This window comes from Cygnus olor, chromosome 20 (genome assembly GCF_009769625.2).
Source record: "Cygnus olor isolate bCygOlo1 chromosome 20, bCygOlo1.pri.v2, whole genome shotgun sequence".
Lineage (NCBI taxonomy): Eukaryota > Metazoa > Chordata > Aves > Anseriformes > Anatidae > Cygnus > Cygnus olor.
This window is the reverse complement of record NC_049188.1, coordinates 5,277,088-5,294,168: the sequence shown is the minus strand read 5'-3', so window position 1 is coordinate 5,294,168 and position 17,081 is coordinate 5,277,088. Positions and strand designations below refer to the sequence as shown.

Below are 17,081 nucleotides of genomic sequence, written 5' to 3'. Positions count from 1 at the left end.
GGTACTGTTCTTCACTTGAGTGGGGGAGTAATTACACGTGTGTTTCTTTCCCCAGCTTAGGTATTGTTGCACTTTGAGTGCCTCTTAGGGTATGTCTGCGCAGCAAACTGCAGGTGTGATTGTAGCAGGAGCCAGTGTAATCCAGCCAACACTGGTAAAAATAGCACTGAAGCAGCTGGGGATGGGAGGGACACAGATGTGGAGTAGTGATCAAGGTCCCTAGCAAGCCTGTAACCTAACGGATGGCACAGAGCCTCTACATCTTCATTGTTGTTGTCTGTCTGGCATGGGTGGGTAACTAAGCTAGCGTGGGTTCATTGGTATGCTCTGCAGGTGTGCATGCAGGCCCTGGAGACTGGAGAATTAGGAGAAATGTGGAAAGGAAAGATCTGAGCCTCTTTTTCCAGTAGATTTACTAAAGTTTCAAGTCTGTTTATTTGGCTGTAGGAAGAAACAGTCAGTCTTGAATCTGGATGTGCCTGAAAGTAGGTAGGAGCGCGTGGTCTTTCATGTCTGCCCTTGCAAAGGCCCTGTCTGATCTTGAACTGCCTGCTGAAGGCAGGATGAGGACATCCTGGTAGGAATTGCTAAGGGCAACGGGTGTAAAGAGTTCACAACTCCGCCATCAAACTGAAAAACAGCACTGCAGAGAAATCTGTCAGTTGACCCAGACGATGTATCTAGGTCTTTGTGAGCGAAACGAGTTTAGCGTGCCCAGCCTCATTACAAGTAGAGGTTTTGCTGTGTGCCTGAGAATGTCTTGAGACAGAGGGCAGAGAGGCAGGTTACAGCAGGTCAGCAGCAATGTGAATGAGATCACAGAAGAGCAGAAGAAATGCCAAGGAGGAAGTCTAATGAGGTGTAGGATATATTGCCAGAATTTTTCAGGAAAAAAACCTCAGTAGCATCTACCCTGTTATTCTCCTGATGTGGGGATTAAAAATCCCAGCTCTTTTTTCAATGAACAGTTCGAACATGTTACACTACAGCATAAAACCCCAGCACCTTTCTATCCCTAGAACACTAGCTGCAAGCTATCACCACTTACTTTGTTGTCCTGGGCAGAGCTGTTTGAAAAGGAGAGAAATTAATTCATGCTGCGGCAGGACTGTCTGCAGTAAAATAAGGATATTATTGACAGCTGGAGAACTGATGAGGTGTCTTTACCATGTACCATTAGTATCTCCCCATACTTCATTAGATAACTAAGATGCAAGATAAATAAGGCCTCTTTTGTTGTGAAGAATACTGCTTATTAAGATCCATCCTGTAGCTCCGCAGGGTCTCTTTGTCCAGTGAATGCCCTTGCGTAAGGCATATATTTCTAGGAATTCTGAATCTTTCTGTTGCAATACAGAATATAACATGTTTATTCTTAGTGTGCGATGGTCATTTTGATTCACCCTCTTTTCTCCTGTCCACAACCCCTTGGAGTTCTCCTGATTTCTTTTAAGTGTCAGGAAAGCAGATGATATTCTGTGGGACAGGGCAGCTGGGAGATGTGTAAATCCAGGGACTTTTTGCTCCCTGACCAGATGGGTCAACTCTTTGGTTAGGAAGCCAGGCATTAATGCTTTGGGATCTGTTTTTAACTTTGCGATGTTCATCACAACAGTTTATAACTTCATTCTGAAATTGATGACTGTCATTACTGGATGGTTGTTTCATGTTTTGTTTTTTTCAATCCACCAGAACCACTGCTAGAAAAATTAAGTGATCAGAGGAGTTAGTCCCCTTTAGAACTGTGACTGATGCATTGTTTTGTCGTAGGACTCTGACAACCCAGACCTGCGGGACCGTGGCTACATCTACTGGCGCCTTCTTTCCACGGACCCGGTGACTGCCAAAGAAGTGGTCCTGTCAGAAAAGCCCCTGATTTCTGAAGAGACCGATCTGATTGAACCAACTCTGCTGGACGAGCTGATCTGCCATATTGGATCTCTGGCTTCGGTGTACCACAAGCCACCCAACGCTTTTGTGGAGGGGAGCCACGGTATCCACCGCAAGCACTTGCCAATTCACCACGGGAGGTAAGCTGAGGCAACGCTGGTGATAATGAGCAGGTTTGGTTGTTTCTTGCTAGTAAACAGTCCTAAAGACACATGGGTCTTCTAAAATACTCCTTGCTTTTTTACTGATTGTGTAGAGGCTTGTGGATCATTCAAGGAGCCGTTTCATTGTAGGATTTAATTCTGGGTGTGTAGCTTCTGAGTTCCTGAGTCAAAAGACAGGGGAAATATCATATAATTTCTCCTCACACGAGAACTTTAATGTTTTTGGGGAAGACTCTGGCTATAATAAGGTCTCTGACTTGAGAGCTGGGCTGACAAAGCAGAAGGTGGATAGGTGGTGAAAGGGCATACTTCAGGAGGAGGAGCAGTGAAAGCAAGTATCTTACAGAAGGGTACACTTTGGTTGTGTAAGAGTTTTTGCTTCAGTGATGGGACAGCTTTACAAGCCTCAGTTGTGTAGAATAATACCAGGTTCCTGGAACTGGCAAGAACAGGGATCTTCTGTGGTTAGAATGTGAAATGGGGAAGGATGAACAAAGCTACCTCTCTTACTCGGCGCCTGTAAAGCAAGGGGAGCGTAAAAGCCATCTAGGCCCTGTCACTGAAAACTGTTCAGGCCTAAAACAAAATGTCTAGACTGATGTTGTTCTGTCTAACCTTTGGGGAAAAAATGCTTCAGCTTATTGTCTGGAGCTTTAATGTTTCCCCATAATCACAGTCCTGAAAGTGGGTTAGGTCTGCAAGAGCAGGCATTGCAGCAGTCCCAGGCTGTGGTGGTGCTGCTGTTGAGCCTGTTCCCATGGTTCCTCATTCAGGTAAGCAGTGCTATTTGCTAATGGTATTAATTACAAATATAAGTCTGCTTTACAGCAGGAGGCAAAGTATCCAGGCTTACCTTTTAATAATATTCCCAAAGTGACATTTGGAGTGCTATTTTTCGCCGTTGCACTGATAAATCAGTGTGTGATGCTGCTTCTTTTCTATTTTCTGATACCACTTCTCTGCTATTCTTAGCAACTAAAGCTATTTCTGTCATATGACTAGCTTTGAGAAGCTGAGTTGTTTTCTCCCTGCCTATGAGATCAAGTCTGGCTGCACTGACCCAGGACCAGCAAGCACGAGTCTACCAGTCAGGCAAGAAAAGCAGTGGATGCTTCGCTCAGCTTCAAGATTTGCCTCAATAGCAAAATAAGCTGGGTTGGGGGTAGCTTTGGCCTCCCATGTTAGCACCCTTCCCATACACTTGTTTCAGTACAGAAATGAACAGAGGGGTTTAATTAACTCAAGGAATTCAGCTACTGCAAGGAGTAATCTTTTTACTGGCTTCTGTATATACAACACACTCGAAGCTAGTGCCCAGACAGTCAACTTTCCCCGTTTTTTTTCTGATTATAGCAGTGTTGTACATTGCCCTGGTGTTGCTTACTACTGAATTACCCATTACTTCAAGAGAAAGCCTTCAGGGCTTAATCACCAGTGGTAAGGTGAGGAAGCCAGAGCAGCGGGAAAGTGTAAAGGGCTGAATGCTGATGCAGTGCTTTAGCCTGCTTGGTAAATTAAAAAACCAAAGTGTTAGTGACACGCCAAGCTTCTCCGAAGTGAGGTCACTCGTAAAGAGGCCCTGTTATTGTGACTTTCTGCTTTCCTGTTAGTAAAAGGACAGATTGATCAGGCTGATGCCAAGGCCTACTTGCATCATGTTCCAGCGTACTGAGTGGCCATGTGCAGCCCTGGAAGTACAGAGAGCAGCACCACGGGTGCAGGCTGTGGCAAGCCTGAATCTGTGCAGCCAGTACATTTTTACTGAATGCTAAGAAACCAGTTTGCCTTGTCCTAGTGCTGAATGTGTGTGAAAAGATGCACAAAGAGGTACATGAAAATTTATCCTCTTAAAGAAGTTTAAGGGTGTCCAGTGGCAGATAACATCAGCCAGCTGTTTGGAGTCATCTTTGCTACTTCTGCACTATGGCGATGACAGTTCTGGTGGCTGACCTGTCCACTACAGACTGAGGTTTTCCTTCAGATTGTGCAGTGAGATAGAGGTGGGAGTGTGGGGATGTCCGCAATGAATGTGGCTTAAGAGGGTAAAGATAGCTTTTCCTTGAGTAGATGGGCAGAATTAGCTGTTTGGTGCTTTTCTGGGTATAAACGTAGGAGGAGGTGGTTGTGGTTGGCAGAATACACTCCCTTGCAGTGGATGCAGAGGTGTATTTCCATACAAAGCAATGTAGGACAGGAAACCCAACTGCTTGCCACTGTCCAAGGCTTCAAGCAAGAAAACCTTTATCAAGTCTTTTGGCCCTTTATAACCCTCATACTCTTAATTCCTTTCTTTTCTTTCGAAGAAAATACAAAGGTGTATATACAGATCTCCTTAAAAAAGGTCTGTTCTGTACAGCAAATAGAAGGCTTGGTTGTTTTTTGTTGTTTTTTAATACAAACTGACTGAGCTTTGTCCCTTCCTAATTTCGTGCTGGGCTTTGGGGCAACTGCAGTTAAACAAGACCTTGAAGGGATTGCTTTATCTCCATCAGAAGAAGGATGAGTAAGTGTTGAAGAGGTGTAGTGTTAAAGGGATTATATACTGGGAACGAACCAAGTGTGTGCACTACCAGCTTGTAATGTGCCTCTGCTCATACATGCTGTTCTTTCCCGTTCTCAGGTTGGGGGTGGGAGTGGATCACGGTAACCACTCGCTCTTCAGAAATGTTTTAGCTAGCTGTTCAGCATACTCAGAAGTCTCCCTGCCGAAGGCAGAAGCAGAGAGGACAGCTAATATTAGTGCTATTAGAGGTCTAAAGCTTTTAATGCAAAGAAGCTTTCAATCCTTTCTGTCGCTGCCTGGTAACTAATTCATTCAGCAGCCCTTATGCTGCATCTTTCCCTCTTGGCACCAAGTTGGTAGCAACTTACACTGTGGTGCTAAAGCTTTCTCCTCAACAGCTGAGTAGGGATAAGGAAGAGGATCGTGGCTACTCAAAACCAGCAGCTGCAATCCTTAGAAAAGAGCCCCAGTGTTAAAACACCTTGTCAGTACAGTAATTCCCGTGGCATTTCTATGCAATTACCTGTTGGCCGCATCCGCAGTAATATGAGCTGGAAATAATTCTGTCAGTTTCTGTTGGCAGCAGGACACAGAATAGATTTGAAGTTATCTAAAATATTCGCGTGTCTGGATTTAAAGAATAAATATGTTGTAATGAGCTCTCCAGGAGCTACAGTGAGTGTTACTGGTGTTTTTTTTTCCCTCGTAAAACTCAGTGGCAAATGGATATAAAAGATAGCCAGACTGTTTCTGGTGAGAAACTTTTGGAATTTGTTTGAGGCATTTCTAGACTAGTAATTAGTATGTCTGCTAATGCAGAGAAAAGGATGTTATTGGTGGAAGGGAGGTGCCAGTTTTAGATTGAGATCTTTAATTAGGAAAGTGTTGGACCTTGGTACAGGTCAGTAGAAGGTGTTAAGTCTGGATCTGTAGGAAGTGGTTGAGTTTGCACCAGTCAGAGTAAGGGCTTAAGGGTTATATCAGTGTTAGGTCTCTGAGGAAATTGGGATTTTTTTCAGGTTTATGTGTAGCTCTTCAAGTCCAGTGGTCTAAAAATCACCTCCATAGGCTCTTTCTGAGTTGGGAAGTGTTTGTTTTCAGTGTTGTGGTCTATGTAGTACATACGGTTCGTGATTTTAGAGAGGTCTGTGATTCTGCGGGGAGGGGGGAAGGATTTCACGCCTGAAAATTCCCTTTTGTGAACTGCAAATTGTGCACAATGCATGGCAGGTCCTTGTGCTCAAAGCATGTGTTGAAGGACCACTTGCCAGCACAGAGCACCTCGTACACAGCAATGGTTAGGTCAGCTGCTAGGGTAATCCTTTAGCTGCTTCCTGCTCGTGGGCTACCTCTTGCTGTGTTTCCCCATGCTGGCAATCTGAAGCTGGAGGCTGAAGGTGACCGACTTCTCTCTTCTCTGCCTCTTGTTCCTCCCACCCGCAGCACTGATGCAGGAGATAGCCCCGTGGGCACAACAGCCGCTACGAACCTGGAGCAGCCCCAGGTCATCCCATCGCAGGGTGACCTTCTGGGCGACCTTCTCAACCTGGACCTGGGACCCCCCGTCAACGTTCCCCAAGTGTCCTCCATGCAGATGGGTGCCGTGGACCTCCTGGGAGGAGGGCTGGACAGCCTGGTAAGCAGCGTGTTCTTTACCTTCAGCTGATGTGAAATAATTGGAGCCGTGGTCATGTCTGCAAAGCCTTCACTTGTGCTTGTAGTGCTTGGATCCTTAAGCTCCCCAGTGCTGAGACCTAAAACTCCAACAGGATTTAAGCGGTACCAATTTTCAGCAGGTTTTCCTGCTTTAAAATGAATGTTGGTGCATGCAGTAGAATCCCTGCGCTCAGTGGGCATGTTTGTTTTCATGCTTTTTCTGCCTGTAGAAAAAAACTAGAAAGTTGTTTTAAACATGTAAAGTGCAGCACTGTTTTATAATTAGTCCTGACTCCCATTCAGGAGGGCGTTTGTTCCACCCCGTTCCCAACCCTATTGAATTTCAATGCAAAGCTCAGGGCTGCGGGCTGTAGCCCTGGATCATCCCATTTATATATTTTCCAGAGCGTGTCATGGTTTAGTATCAGTAATGTCTTAATTGCAGTTAGGTCGAGAGGGAAGAGCTCTGCACAGCCCTCCCCTTGCTGCAGCAGACACAGGGGGCATTCAGGGCCTAAAAGGGTCAGGCCCCGAGTATGAATGATCACATTGCATCTGCTCTGGGGTGAGAGCTGAGAACAAGCTGCAGTGAGACGATCTGCTAGTGAGGAGACCGCTGCAGCGGGGAGGAGCTGGGGGCTGCGGTCTTACAGAGGTGGCAGCCAGGAAGGGAGAAGTGGTCACCATCAGCCTGGGATGTTTTCAGCCTCGTGGCTCACCAGTGGGATAAGGAGCAGGTGAGCTGTACTTGCACCATGTAACCCAGATAAGACCACCCCAGTGAGCACAGCTGCGTGGGTTGCAGACCTGCAGTGGATTTGTTTTGCTTTGGTGTGAGGTTTGGCTTCCAGGGAGCAGGGCCAAGTTGTCTGTGTGTCTGTTTAGGTGTACTTGGGTTCTGAGAAGCAGGAGCAGCTGTAGGAACCCCACTGCACCGGATTCCTGTTTGCCAAAGATACTTTCTTATGCTGCCACAGTCTTATTAAAGCAGATGTTAAACACCTCTCCAGCTCTGGTGTTTCATGAGCTAATGAACTGGAAACAGGCTAACCCATAATGGCATTGGTGTTCGTGGAGCTCAGGCGTACTTCAGTCTGTGTGCCATCTGGGGGTCAGATGGCAGCTGGGGAATCCCCTTTTCTCCCAGGGATAGGGGACGAGGGCAGGTTTTCAGCCCGTGTTGCTGGGAATGCACAGCGCAGGGCAGTGACCTTTGCAGCCTTTGCTCTGCATTGCAAGAGCTGTAACTAAGAAACTGCAGAATCCTTAATTGTGCTGAGGCATCGCAGAAAACAGCAGCAATTCAAAATGACCAGGACTTAAATTTCTCTGTGCTGTCTTCCAACCTCTTTGTAGCCCTCCTTCCACCTCTTGTAGCCCGCTGTTCCTTGTTAGTATCAGAGGCAAATAAACGGACATGGCAGAAGGACTGAAGCTTGGTTTGGGGAAAATATTTCCCTATCAGTCAGCATTAATGGGCTTAATTCAGTGACCCACTTGGGCAGGAGAGCTGCTAGTTGAGATGATAGTAGGCTTTTACTTCATATTTTTCTCGAGCCTTAAATAAATGGATGGGCTGTGGGGTGGTAGCTAACAAAGTGACTGTTTCTGGACAGGGGAGAAGTGGTGCCTGGGGCTGTGTGCACCAGTGCTGTCTCAGCTGCATTATTAGGTGGGGAGAGCACTAAACAAAACCCTGAATGATGTTGTTCCCCCAGAATGCTTTCTGCTGGAGTTCTCTCGGATCAAATGTCCCATCTTCTTCTTATCCCTCACATGTACAGGCGAATTTTGTCCTGGTAAAGCTCTGTATTTCTCTGGCTTTTCATTCCCTAATGAGCCTGGTCTGTGTGCAAGTGAGTGAGATCTGCCTTTGTTTATTGCTGTGGACATGTGTTTAAAAAGAACCCAGCTGAGTTACCCTGAGCTGGAATTAACTACATTGCTCAGCAGCGTCTCTGCGCTGCTTGGCCAGCCAAGGGGATCAGCACTTGGGTCTTAGGCAGGGTTGTGTAGGGCCAAAAAGAGAGGCTCAGAATGCAGGTATGTGTGTGCCTGACTTGTAAATGTGGTGAGTGGGTGAGAGGTGTCCCCAGGAGCCCCCTGGAAGAAGGGCTGAGCTCCTCGCCCTTCCCCGGGAGCTAGAAGTGGCCAGGGATGACGGGCACTTGCATTGTCAGGCAGTCAGTGGAGCTGGAGCTTGAAATAAGATCATCTTCCCCTGTCCTTATTGTGTTGCATTCAGGTTCCTGCTGGGGCAGCCCTTCCCTCTCTCTCTTCCAGATGGCTTAGCCGCACACTTTGTGTGTTATATCACTGCCTGACTCCCTCAGCGTTGGAGTCTCCTTCTCTGTTCCTCCTCAAGTACTTTTTCAAATGCATTTCATTCCTCTGCTTCGCTGGGAAGATTGAACACGGCACCCGTTCCCTTGAGTGGAGCGGTGTGAGAAGTCTCTCTCTCTTTGCTCAGACCAGAAGGAGTTTATTTCACTTTAGCTCCTTGTGCTGCAAGAAAGTAAGCCTGTTTGGTGCTGGATGGCGAGGCAGAGTCTTCCTCTGTGTGCACACTTCTCTGGTCTGTCTTTTCCCATCCCTCTTACCATCTTAGGAGTGTAAAGAAGGGTACTGGACCATGGGAGGGGGCTGATCTCAGGCAGCCCTGAGTGTTTCCAACAGGACTTCGCCTGCAGTCCTTTTCACGACTCCCAGCGATGGAGTTTCTCTCACCCCTGCTGTCAGTCTTGGTTTTCTGCTCATCACAAGCATATCCCTTCTGGATCTCAGCTGACCAGAGAGGAACACGAGGTATTCAAATGCAGCAGATTTTCTGCATTATGCCTCTGGCACCATCCCTGCATAGCCTGAGTGGGGACGTACCTCAGATGACCTGGCAGAGCAGAGCAGTCTCAAGCCCTGCTTCCATTTTGCACGCAACTGCTTGAAAACCAGCTAAGACTCTCTGCTGCAGAGCAAGAAAATGGTTTGGGATGCGCTCGAGTTGATGTATGAAATCATGGGCTGTTCCTGCCATGGTGAGGTGGTGTCAGTACTGCGAGTGTCGCAAAGGCAGCTGAAGGTCTGGAAGAGGCTGCTGGCAGGCTCTCAGCCAGTGTGACACATCCACTCAGTGTCATGGGTTGATCCCTTTGTATGCTCCACCAAATGGTTTGGGTTGGAAGGGACCTCAAAGATCATCTAGTTCCAAGCCCCCTGCCATGAGCAGGGACACCTCCCACACGATCAGGTTGCTGGTTGCAGGTCTTGTATATTTGGTAATGCCTTCTTTTTGGGGAGGGGGTGTCTGTCTTCAGAAGGATGCTCTTGTAGCCAAAGTCCCGACAGGACTAACTGGGAAGATAACAGAAGCGTTAACTTCCACAGCACATGTCATTCAGCATTTGTTTCTTAAACCGTAGTGTTGTTTTCTTGCAAGCATTTGAAAGGAGGCAGCATGCTATAAAACTGGATAAACACCAGATTAACATTGTTTGCTTGAATTTTCCTCAGTATTGCTAGGTTCTTATTTCTATGGCCAGTGAGACTCCAGCTGCTTGAGAGGTTAATTTCTTTAGGGAATAACCAATATGTTATCTCCATAGCAAGTCCTGTAATCGATATTAAATGTAACATGCATATCGTGCGTGCACAGATGCTGAGCATGTGTTAACAATTTTTTTTAAAAAAAAGGGCTTTTAGTACAAGAACAAGATATGCTTTGCTTTTAACCAGATCAGACTTGCTACACGGCTTACAGAGAGCTGTTCTGCAGCGAACAGAGCCAGAACTGAGTACGCTCCACAGTGTGCCCCTCTCAACCCCGCGCAGCTCTTCTCCTCCTCGCTTCTGCTTACTTTTCTGTAAAATGCTGACCAAGGTCACTGTTACAAAGCTTGAGATCTCCAGCTCTGAAGCGTTACTCAGTGATAGCAGCCACTAACGTGGGAGAAGCAAAATTTGCTCGGACAGCAAGTTGCAGGATGCTGAGAGCTGGCCTTTGATGCTGCGTCCCCTTGCAGCAGGATCCCAGTGGCTACACTTCGTGCAGACTACAGGCAGCTCTCCAGCTCCTCGTTTGCTCTTGATGCAGTCCTACAAAGGGCACTGTAATAAGCTAGGGTCATTTTGTCTTTAAACCTTTTTGTGTGCTCATTTGCACTGAAAATCGCAGGGCACGAGAGCTCTGCTGCCTGGCACACCGCGCGGCTCGCCGTGAGCCGAGCGTTTAACAGGAGCTGGGCGCTGTGGCAGGGAGCCAGAGGGGCTGGCTCGAAACTCGGAGGCAGAGCAGTAAATCTGTAGGAATGGACGGGCTTGGATTGTCTGTCATGTAAGGATTTTATTTAATACTCTACCCACTCATCTACAAGAGTATTATTGATTCAAGGCTGGCAGCTCGTGAGATTGATTTATGTCCCAAATTGTAAGGCTGTTTGATAAACACTGGATATCCACGTTCTGTAATATCCACGTGTTCTGTAATACCTGCGCTGCCGTGATCACTGCGGGCTGTTCTCGGTGGAGCTGCTGCCCTCTGTGTAATCAAGTTGGATGTTGGAGGTCTGACCTCAGCTGTCTCCCCTGCACGATTTAGGGCTGTGTCCCAGCACTCTGCTTACCCTGAAGTGTGATTTGGGGCTGGGAGCCGAGCATCACCTCGCCCTCTCTTGCGAGGCATCCCGGGCTCCAGGCTTGGCAGCCTGGGAAGAAATCCCTGCTTCTCCAGTCCCGAGTGCCTGCTGATCCCAGCGGCTGGGGAGCAGAGGCTACTGGTGTGATCCCTCCCAGTCCGACTGCTTTCAAGTGGAGAGGCCAAAGCTTGGCCTCCATGGACAATGACCTGGCTCGTTGAGGTTGATTAGGGCCTCAGTGGTGTTTTATTCTGAAAACATGCTGCTGAATTATTTCACCTGCTCAGAGTAGGGAGCCTCACTTGGCTGTGGAAGCCCAAGAGCAGCCCCCAGTCTGCCCTGGGTGCCAAATTCTTGTGCTGGCTCTGCAAGTGACTTGCTGTGTATAATCTTAAGAAAGTTGCTTCATTTACCTTTTCCTGGAACTACAGTGTGAGTGTGACTATGGTAGCTCAGACCCAAAATCCATTTATGCAGCGGGTGTGATGCTTCCCCAGGGCTCTCCTCCAGCCTCCCACAATGATCTGAGCATCTCCTTTCATCCAGGCTGTTCTGGTTTGATGAGCTACAAAGGACATCTGTTAGGATTTCTGACAAAGGGCACATGGCCGTTGCTGGAGCAGTGCTGATATGGAAAAGGAGCTCTTCTGGTGGGTCGCTCATTCATGTCTTACTAAAGGCTATGCGAGTTGTTACTGTAGTAGGACTGCTAGAGCTTTGGGGAGTTGCTTTTTTACACTTCAGAAAACCCAAATGGTTAGTATTTAATTTCATTTGCTGATGGAAATCATTCAGCAAGGCAAAGCATTAGCAGCAAAGCAAGTGCTACTGAAGCTGGTGGCTGCAGCGCCAGCGTGTGACCTGTCCTCCACCACCTTTGGCAGAGCTGTCCTTGGTCTGGGCAGTTGTCCTGCTCTGCGAGCCTGCCTTGGCGGCACAAAAACAGACAAGAGGCAGAAAGCAAGGTACTGAAAATGTCTGTGTGAGAGCCACAGCCGAGTCTGCAACAAGATACCTGCAGCCCACCAGGAGGTCAGTCTGTGCACGGTCAGGCCTGCAGTTAAGAAGATGTCTTGAGCAGGATTAGCCCAGATCAAGTGACCTGCTAGCAGCTCTGCTCTCAGCTCGGGTCAGCCCTTCCACCTGATTTTTGTTCATTAAGTGCCTGGTGCTCCTCTGTGAGATGTTCCTGAGTGCATGCCCTCAGCCAGCTCCTTGAGCTTAACTCTTGGTTTGGGGTGTGAGGGCGGGGGGAGGCAGCACTTGTCTCCTTTTAACCTGTGAATTACCGCTCCATGAAATGCGTAGCTGCTCGGAAAGCTCTGGCTGTGCTGCAGATGCAAGGCAACCTGGTCGCTGAGCCATGGTGGTTGCAGTGTCAGTCCCTGGCTCCTCTTTCCCGTTATTTCTTGAAGCTCCAAATATCTCAGGTCGTGTTGCAGAAGGGATTGTAACCCTTCCGGATCACATGAACACTTCAGCAGAGTCACTTCATTATAAGCTACTGTTAAAATGCAAATAAACCCTTCTGATGCAGTAACTCCAGCAGTGCTGGAGTTCATAAGTCAGGATAACTGCACGCAGCAGCTGAAGTTGTGGGGCAGGTGCTCTCAGAGCAGAGCAGCCACGACGCCATCCGAGGCAACTAATGCGAAGTGAAGACACCGATGCGGGCTGGGAAGAGGTGCTGGTGCTGGTCCTGTTGATGCAGGGCAAGCCTGGCCTCTCCTGCAAATCCACGTGGCTGCTCGAGCGCTGTCATGGCAGGGTGGTTTGGAGCTGTGGTGGGACTAAAGAAAACGCCCTGTTGAAGGGCTTTGTGTCAGGTGGCCAGGGCTCCGCGTTCATCCCCTGCTTATCATCGCAGACAGAGGCTCTGTGCTCTTTACCAAGAGGTGAGCCTGCCAGCTTTGGGCTCGGGACTGGGGTTTTGTGGTGCTGCAAGCTCCCAACCCCAAGCTGCCCATTGACCCTGGACCATCCCGAGCTGGAGCAGCAGTCCTTCACCGCTCCGCATCACAGCAAGCACTCATCCCAGCAGGGCTCACAACAGCGCTGTCGTGGTCCTGTCCTCATGGCAATCTGCTCTCGTGGCAGGCAGGATCACAGCCTCCCTCCCTCAGGAGTGGCTGCCTAATGGATGAATGGAAACGATTAATCAGAGCCGCCAGCCCTTGGGAATTGGTTCAGCATCGCCTCACGCCTGATTAATATCTGCTTCTTCCCTTCTGCCTCTCACTACAGATGGGAGAAGATGCTCAGTGGGTAATTGGTTCCTGTTCCCTCTGTCTTCCTCCTTGCCTCGTACTCACGTCGCTGCTACCATCTCTTCCGCCTCTGGAGGTTGGAGGAAAGTTAGCTCCGAGGTGTCTTGGTGGACTGGGTGCTCGGTACCTGTAGTTTCTGAACCAGGTGCTGCGGGAGGGCAACAGGCAAGAAAGATGGGGAAAGAGACTTCTGTGCCACTGCGATGGGCGGCGCAGCCCAGACCTGGTGTGGAACATGTTGTATTCTTTATTTTTCCCCCTTAAATCTCTACGTAGATATGTTGTCACTTCTCCTTTCGCTGCCCAGGCAGAGCCAGCTCTGAAGCTGCCCGCCCCCTGGAGCTCGCTGTGCAGCCTCGTGCCACCCACCAGCAGCGCTCAGTCCTGAGCACAGGAGCCACGAGGGTGGCAGACCCCTGTGTGCAGACCCCCTGAAGAGCAGAGCTGGGCTGCAGCGGCAGCAGGTCAGAGCTTCCCGGCATCACCAAGAGCTCTTCTTTTTACCATGAAGCAAAGATGCTGGGTGCAATCTAGGGATGTAAGGAGGCTTGTGATAAATTCTCTGAGCCAATGAATTTTTCCTCCTCCTTGTAGGGAGTGAGAGCTGGAGGCTTGACTCAGGGCAAGCAACAAATCCAGGTTCTACTCTTACCCCAAGGCTTGACAGCCAGGGAAAATGGAAGACCGACAGATAGCTTGAGGAACGTCATAAGTCTCTCCTTCCCTTGCTTGCAGTGAGCACACGGAGATACCAGTGTAGAGGTTTCTTCAAGGCTGGATTCCTAACCTGCAGCCTCTTGTGAGTGTAGTAGGAAATGGTAGAACAGTTAACATCTGGCTCGATTATGCAGAATTATTCCGTCATTTCCATAATACCCTTTGTAAAATGCTTGCTGCTTGATAAACCAGTCTTTTTCCTGCCTCAGACAACAGTACCAGAAATCCTCCATGCATACAGTCATCTGGAAATGGACTGGATTATTTACAGGTTTTTTTCCTCTGGACTTCACTGCCTGTCAGCATAAAGTGTGAAGTTCATCTGTGTGCAAGACTGTGAATAGAGATGAGGTGTAATAGATGCATTTATTACTCCTTAGTGAGCCAGTAACAAGGTGTAAATGATCTGATCTATTCATCTAAAAACATCTTGGCTGAAGAGCAGTCTGTAGAACAAAACTGTGCTCTGCCAGGCTCTCTCAGTCAGAGACCTGACAGTGTAATCAGTGCTATTTTACAAGCTCGGTATTAATTGGATTTGAATCTTCTGGCTGGCTTTCTTTGGTCCAATTGATCCTTCTTTTGACTTTGGAATCGCTCTCTCTTATCTGTCATCTAAGTAAGCGAAGAAAAACTGGACTCGTGCACTGCCCTGCCACAGGCAGCAAGAGGCTGGGGCTGTGTGCGGAGAGGCGGCTGTTGCAGACGATGAGGGACCTCCTATAAAATTCCCCATGACCTCAGGTAGGGATAAACTGAGACCCACAGTGGGGAAAAAAAAAAAAAGGAAAAATCCCTCACCCCCTGGTCTCACTTCTTCCTACACACGTCATCAGGGCATGATCCATGTCTGAACGTGACAAAAAGCTGCGCTAGGCAAAAAGTACTGCGGTCTCCTGAGCAAGAGTCTAGGACACAGTCCTGGAGATGTCTCTGTAGTGAGTAACTGCTGCAGGTCTGTGCTTGCTCTCCTGGCTATCAGTCACCTGTCGAGTGCCTTATAAATATTCACGGGAGTGATGTTGTACCCGCCAACAGCACTTGTAGCCAGGTTTGGCGTCTGTCCTGAGCACTGAAATCTCTCAAGCGCCTGGAATGGTGCGGATGTTTAAAAAATGGGCTTTGTCACTGAGAAAGTGGTTCAGGTGCTTTGCAAAGAGAGTTCATGGTAGGACAGCTGCAGGACGGCCTGGGAGACGGGCTCTAGAGAGGTTATAGTGTTCATGGAGGACGTGCAGGTGGGTTCAGCAGCTGTTCCAATTGCCTCCAAATGTGTCTGTGCAGCTCAGCAGAGACCATTACCGAAACACCCCAGTGCGCTGCCAGGTCTCCACTATTCGGGTGGCCCATTAGGTTAGGAGGCTGCTTTTGCCTTCCCCAAGGGAGGGGCAGCAGCCTTCAAAGGGCAAACAAAGCTCATCTAAATGGGCTTCGGTGAGAGCAGCTACGTTCCCTTCCCTTTGTTCCTGGTCATTGAGAAGAGCCGCGTGGCAGCGAGGCGCATTGTGGTTTTGTCATCCTTCGGAGCTGTTCCCTCGAAAAATAAAGCGTTCAGGAAGCGAGCTTCCTGTCAGGTTTATTTTTATTCCCTTTCACAGTTACCCCACTGGGTTTTGTAGAGCTGCTCAGGACTGCTGGCAGCCAGCATATTCGGCTGAAGGAGAAGCGCTGATGCGTGAAACGTGGCGGATTGCGCAGGCTGTGGGGCAGATGACAGGCGCACGAGGGAGTGAGGGTTTGGTTTTATTAACCTGGCAAACGCTCCTCCTTTCTGCAGCTAGGTGTAGGGGGTACTTCTCCAAACAGCTCTGCTCACAAAACAGCTAAAAAAAAGCCCCTCTGTTCCCTGTGCTTTCCCATCATTGCATTTCTGTCTGTCCTGTACGTGGCCAGTGAGGGAGACGTGCTCGCAGCGGTGCAGCCGAGCGAGCTCTGCTCCGGCCGTCTGACCCTCGGCTTAAATGAACTCGGTCTTTCTCTCCTCTCTCTCCTTCTCTCTTTCAGCTTGGCAGTGACCTTGGCGGGGGCATTGGAGGAAGTCCGGCAGTAAGTGCCATTCCGTTTTTTTCCCCAACTTAAAAAGCTGCTCAGAGCTCGGGGTTTCTAAACCCAACCTTACCCATTATGTGCGGGAAGATGCTCAAATCCCTTCAGAGATTTGAAAATGGACGACTGGAGCCAAAACCCAAAGGTCCCAACCTATGTTGCTTTGAGTCAAGCTGTCACCTGGGCTCTCCTAAGAGCAGCCAAGGCCAGAGCTGTTGACTCTGCTTAGCTCTTCTCTCTCAGAGCTTTTAGTTTGAGCACCAGCATTAACATTTTGGTACCCCCAATCCACGTGCAACTGCTTTGGCAGCTGAAAGGCCAAAGGTGCTAACTTGTCTGCTCATACAGCCTGTTCTGTTGTAACCCTAACCCAGCGTCACCATGGGCTTGTCAGAACTGAGTAGCTTTTCTCCTCCCAAAAGCCACTTACGACTTTTCCTGGACATCAGGATCCCATAGAGGTGCTCTGAGCTTCCCTACCACGCACGGTCAGCGCTGCGCTCTGCCTGCCACCGGCTTCCTTTTCTGTGCCTGCGCTCTGAGAGTGTCCTAGTGCCTTGAGCGCTTGCCCAGGATATGGGAGACTTTCAGGCTGCTTCAAAGCACCCTTGGCTTCAAATGCATATCGGCTTCTTTCAGGAAAGCATTGGAAAATGATGCAAAATGGCTTGGAGACACAGCAGGCAGGAGGGAGTGTGCCTCCAACCCATGGTCAAAAGCAATCTCCCAGAGAAAGCTCCAGTCCCTCCTCCTGGCACTGTGTAGCCAGTAATTCAATGAGAAAAGCATACTCAGTTCTGGAAGGAGGGCCCTTGAAACACTTCTTGTGGCTGCAGTCATTCTCTCTGCTCCTTTCCCTGTGACTCTTGCATTCCTGTCTAACTTCGGCATGAGGGCAGAGGAGAGCCTGTGGCACGGTTTGCCTGTAGCCCCCAGGCAGCACGCTCCAGAACATTGGAGATGTTTACTCTGCAGAGATCACACCTCCAAAGTCAGGTTTCTGCTTTCCTGGGCCAGCATAAACCCACCACCCAGTTCCCTAAAACCACCACTCCTCCCTGTCCAAAGGGTTGGTTGTAAAACACCCTCTCAGGTAGGTTCCCAAGGACAGAATAGGAGTGAGATCTCAGACCCCCAGCACCAGTATTTCCTGCTGCCTGCCTTGGTCGTTCTGCCTGTTCTGGGCTGCTGACTGGTGAATCCTGTCCTC

The 17,081-nt window shown here is 48.9% G+C and overlaps 1 protein-coding gene across 6 annotated transcripts in view; it reads left to right on the top strand.

Moving 5' to 3' along the window:
- AP2B1 (adaptor related protein complex 2 subunit beta 1) overlaps positions 1-17,081 on the top strand; it is an 82,850-nt gene that overhangs the window by 42,865 nt on the left and 22,904 nt on the right. For 3 of the 6 annotated variants that reach the window (XM_040533178.1, XM_040533177.1, XM_040533179.1), the window contains 3 exons: positions 1,771-2,030; positions 6,001-6,193; positions 15,830-15,871. In XM_040533178.1, the coding sequence (XP_040389112.1) occupies positions 1,771-2,030; positions 6,001-6,193; positions 15,830-15,871 (495 nt within the window). The remainder of the gene's footprint in view (positions 1-1,770; positions 2,031-6,000; positions 6,194-15,829; positions 15,872-17,081) is intronic. The other 3 variants (XM_040533181.1, XM_040533180.1, XM_040533182.1) reach the window with 1 other exon arrangement.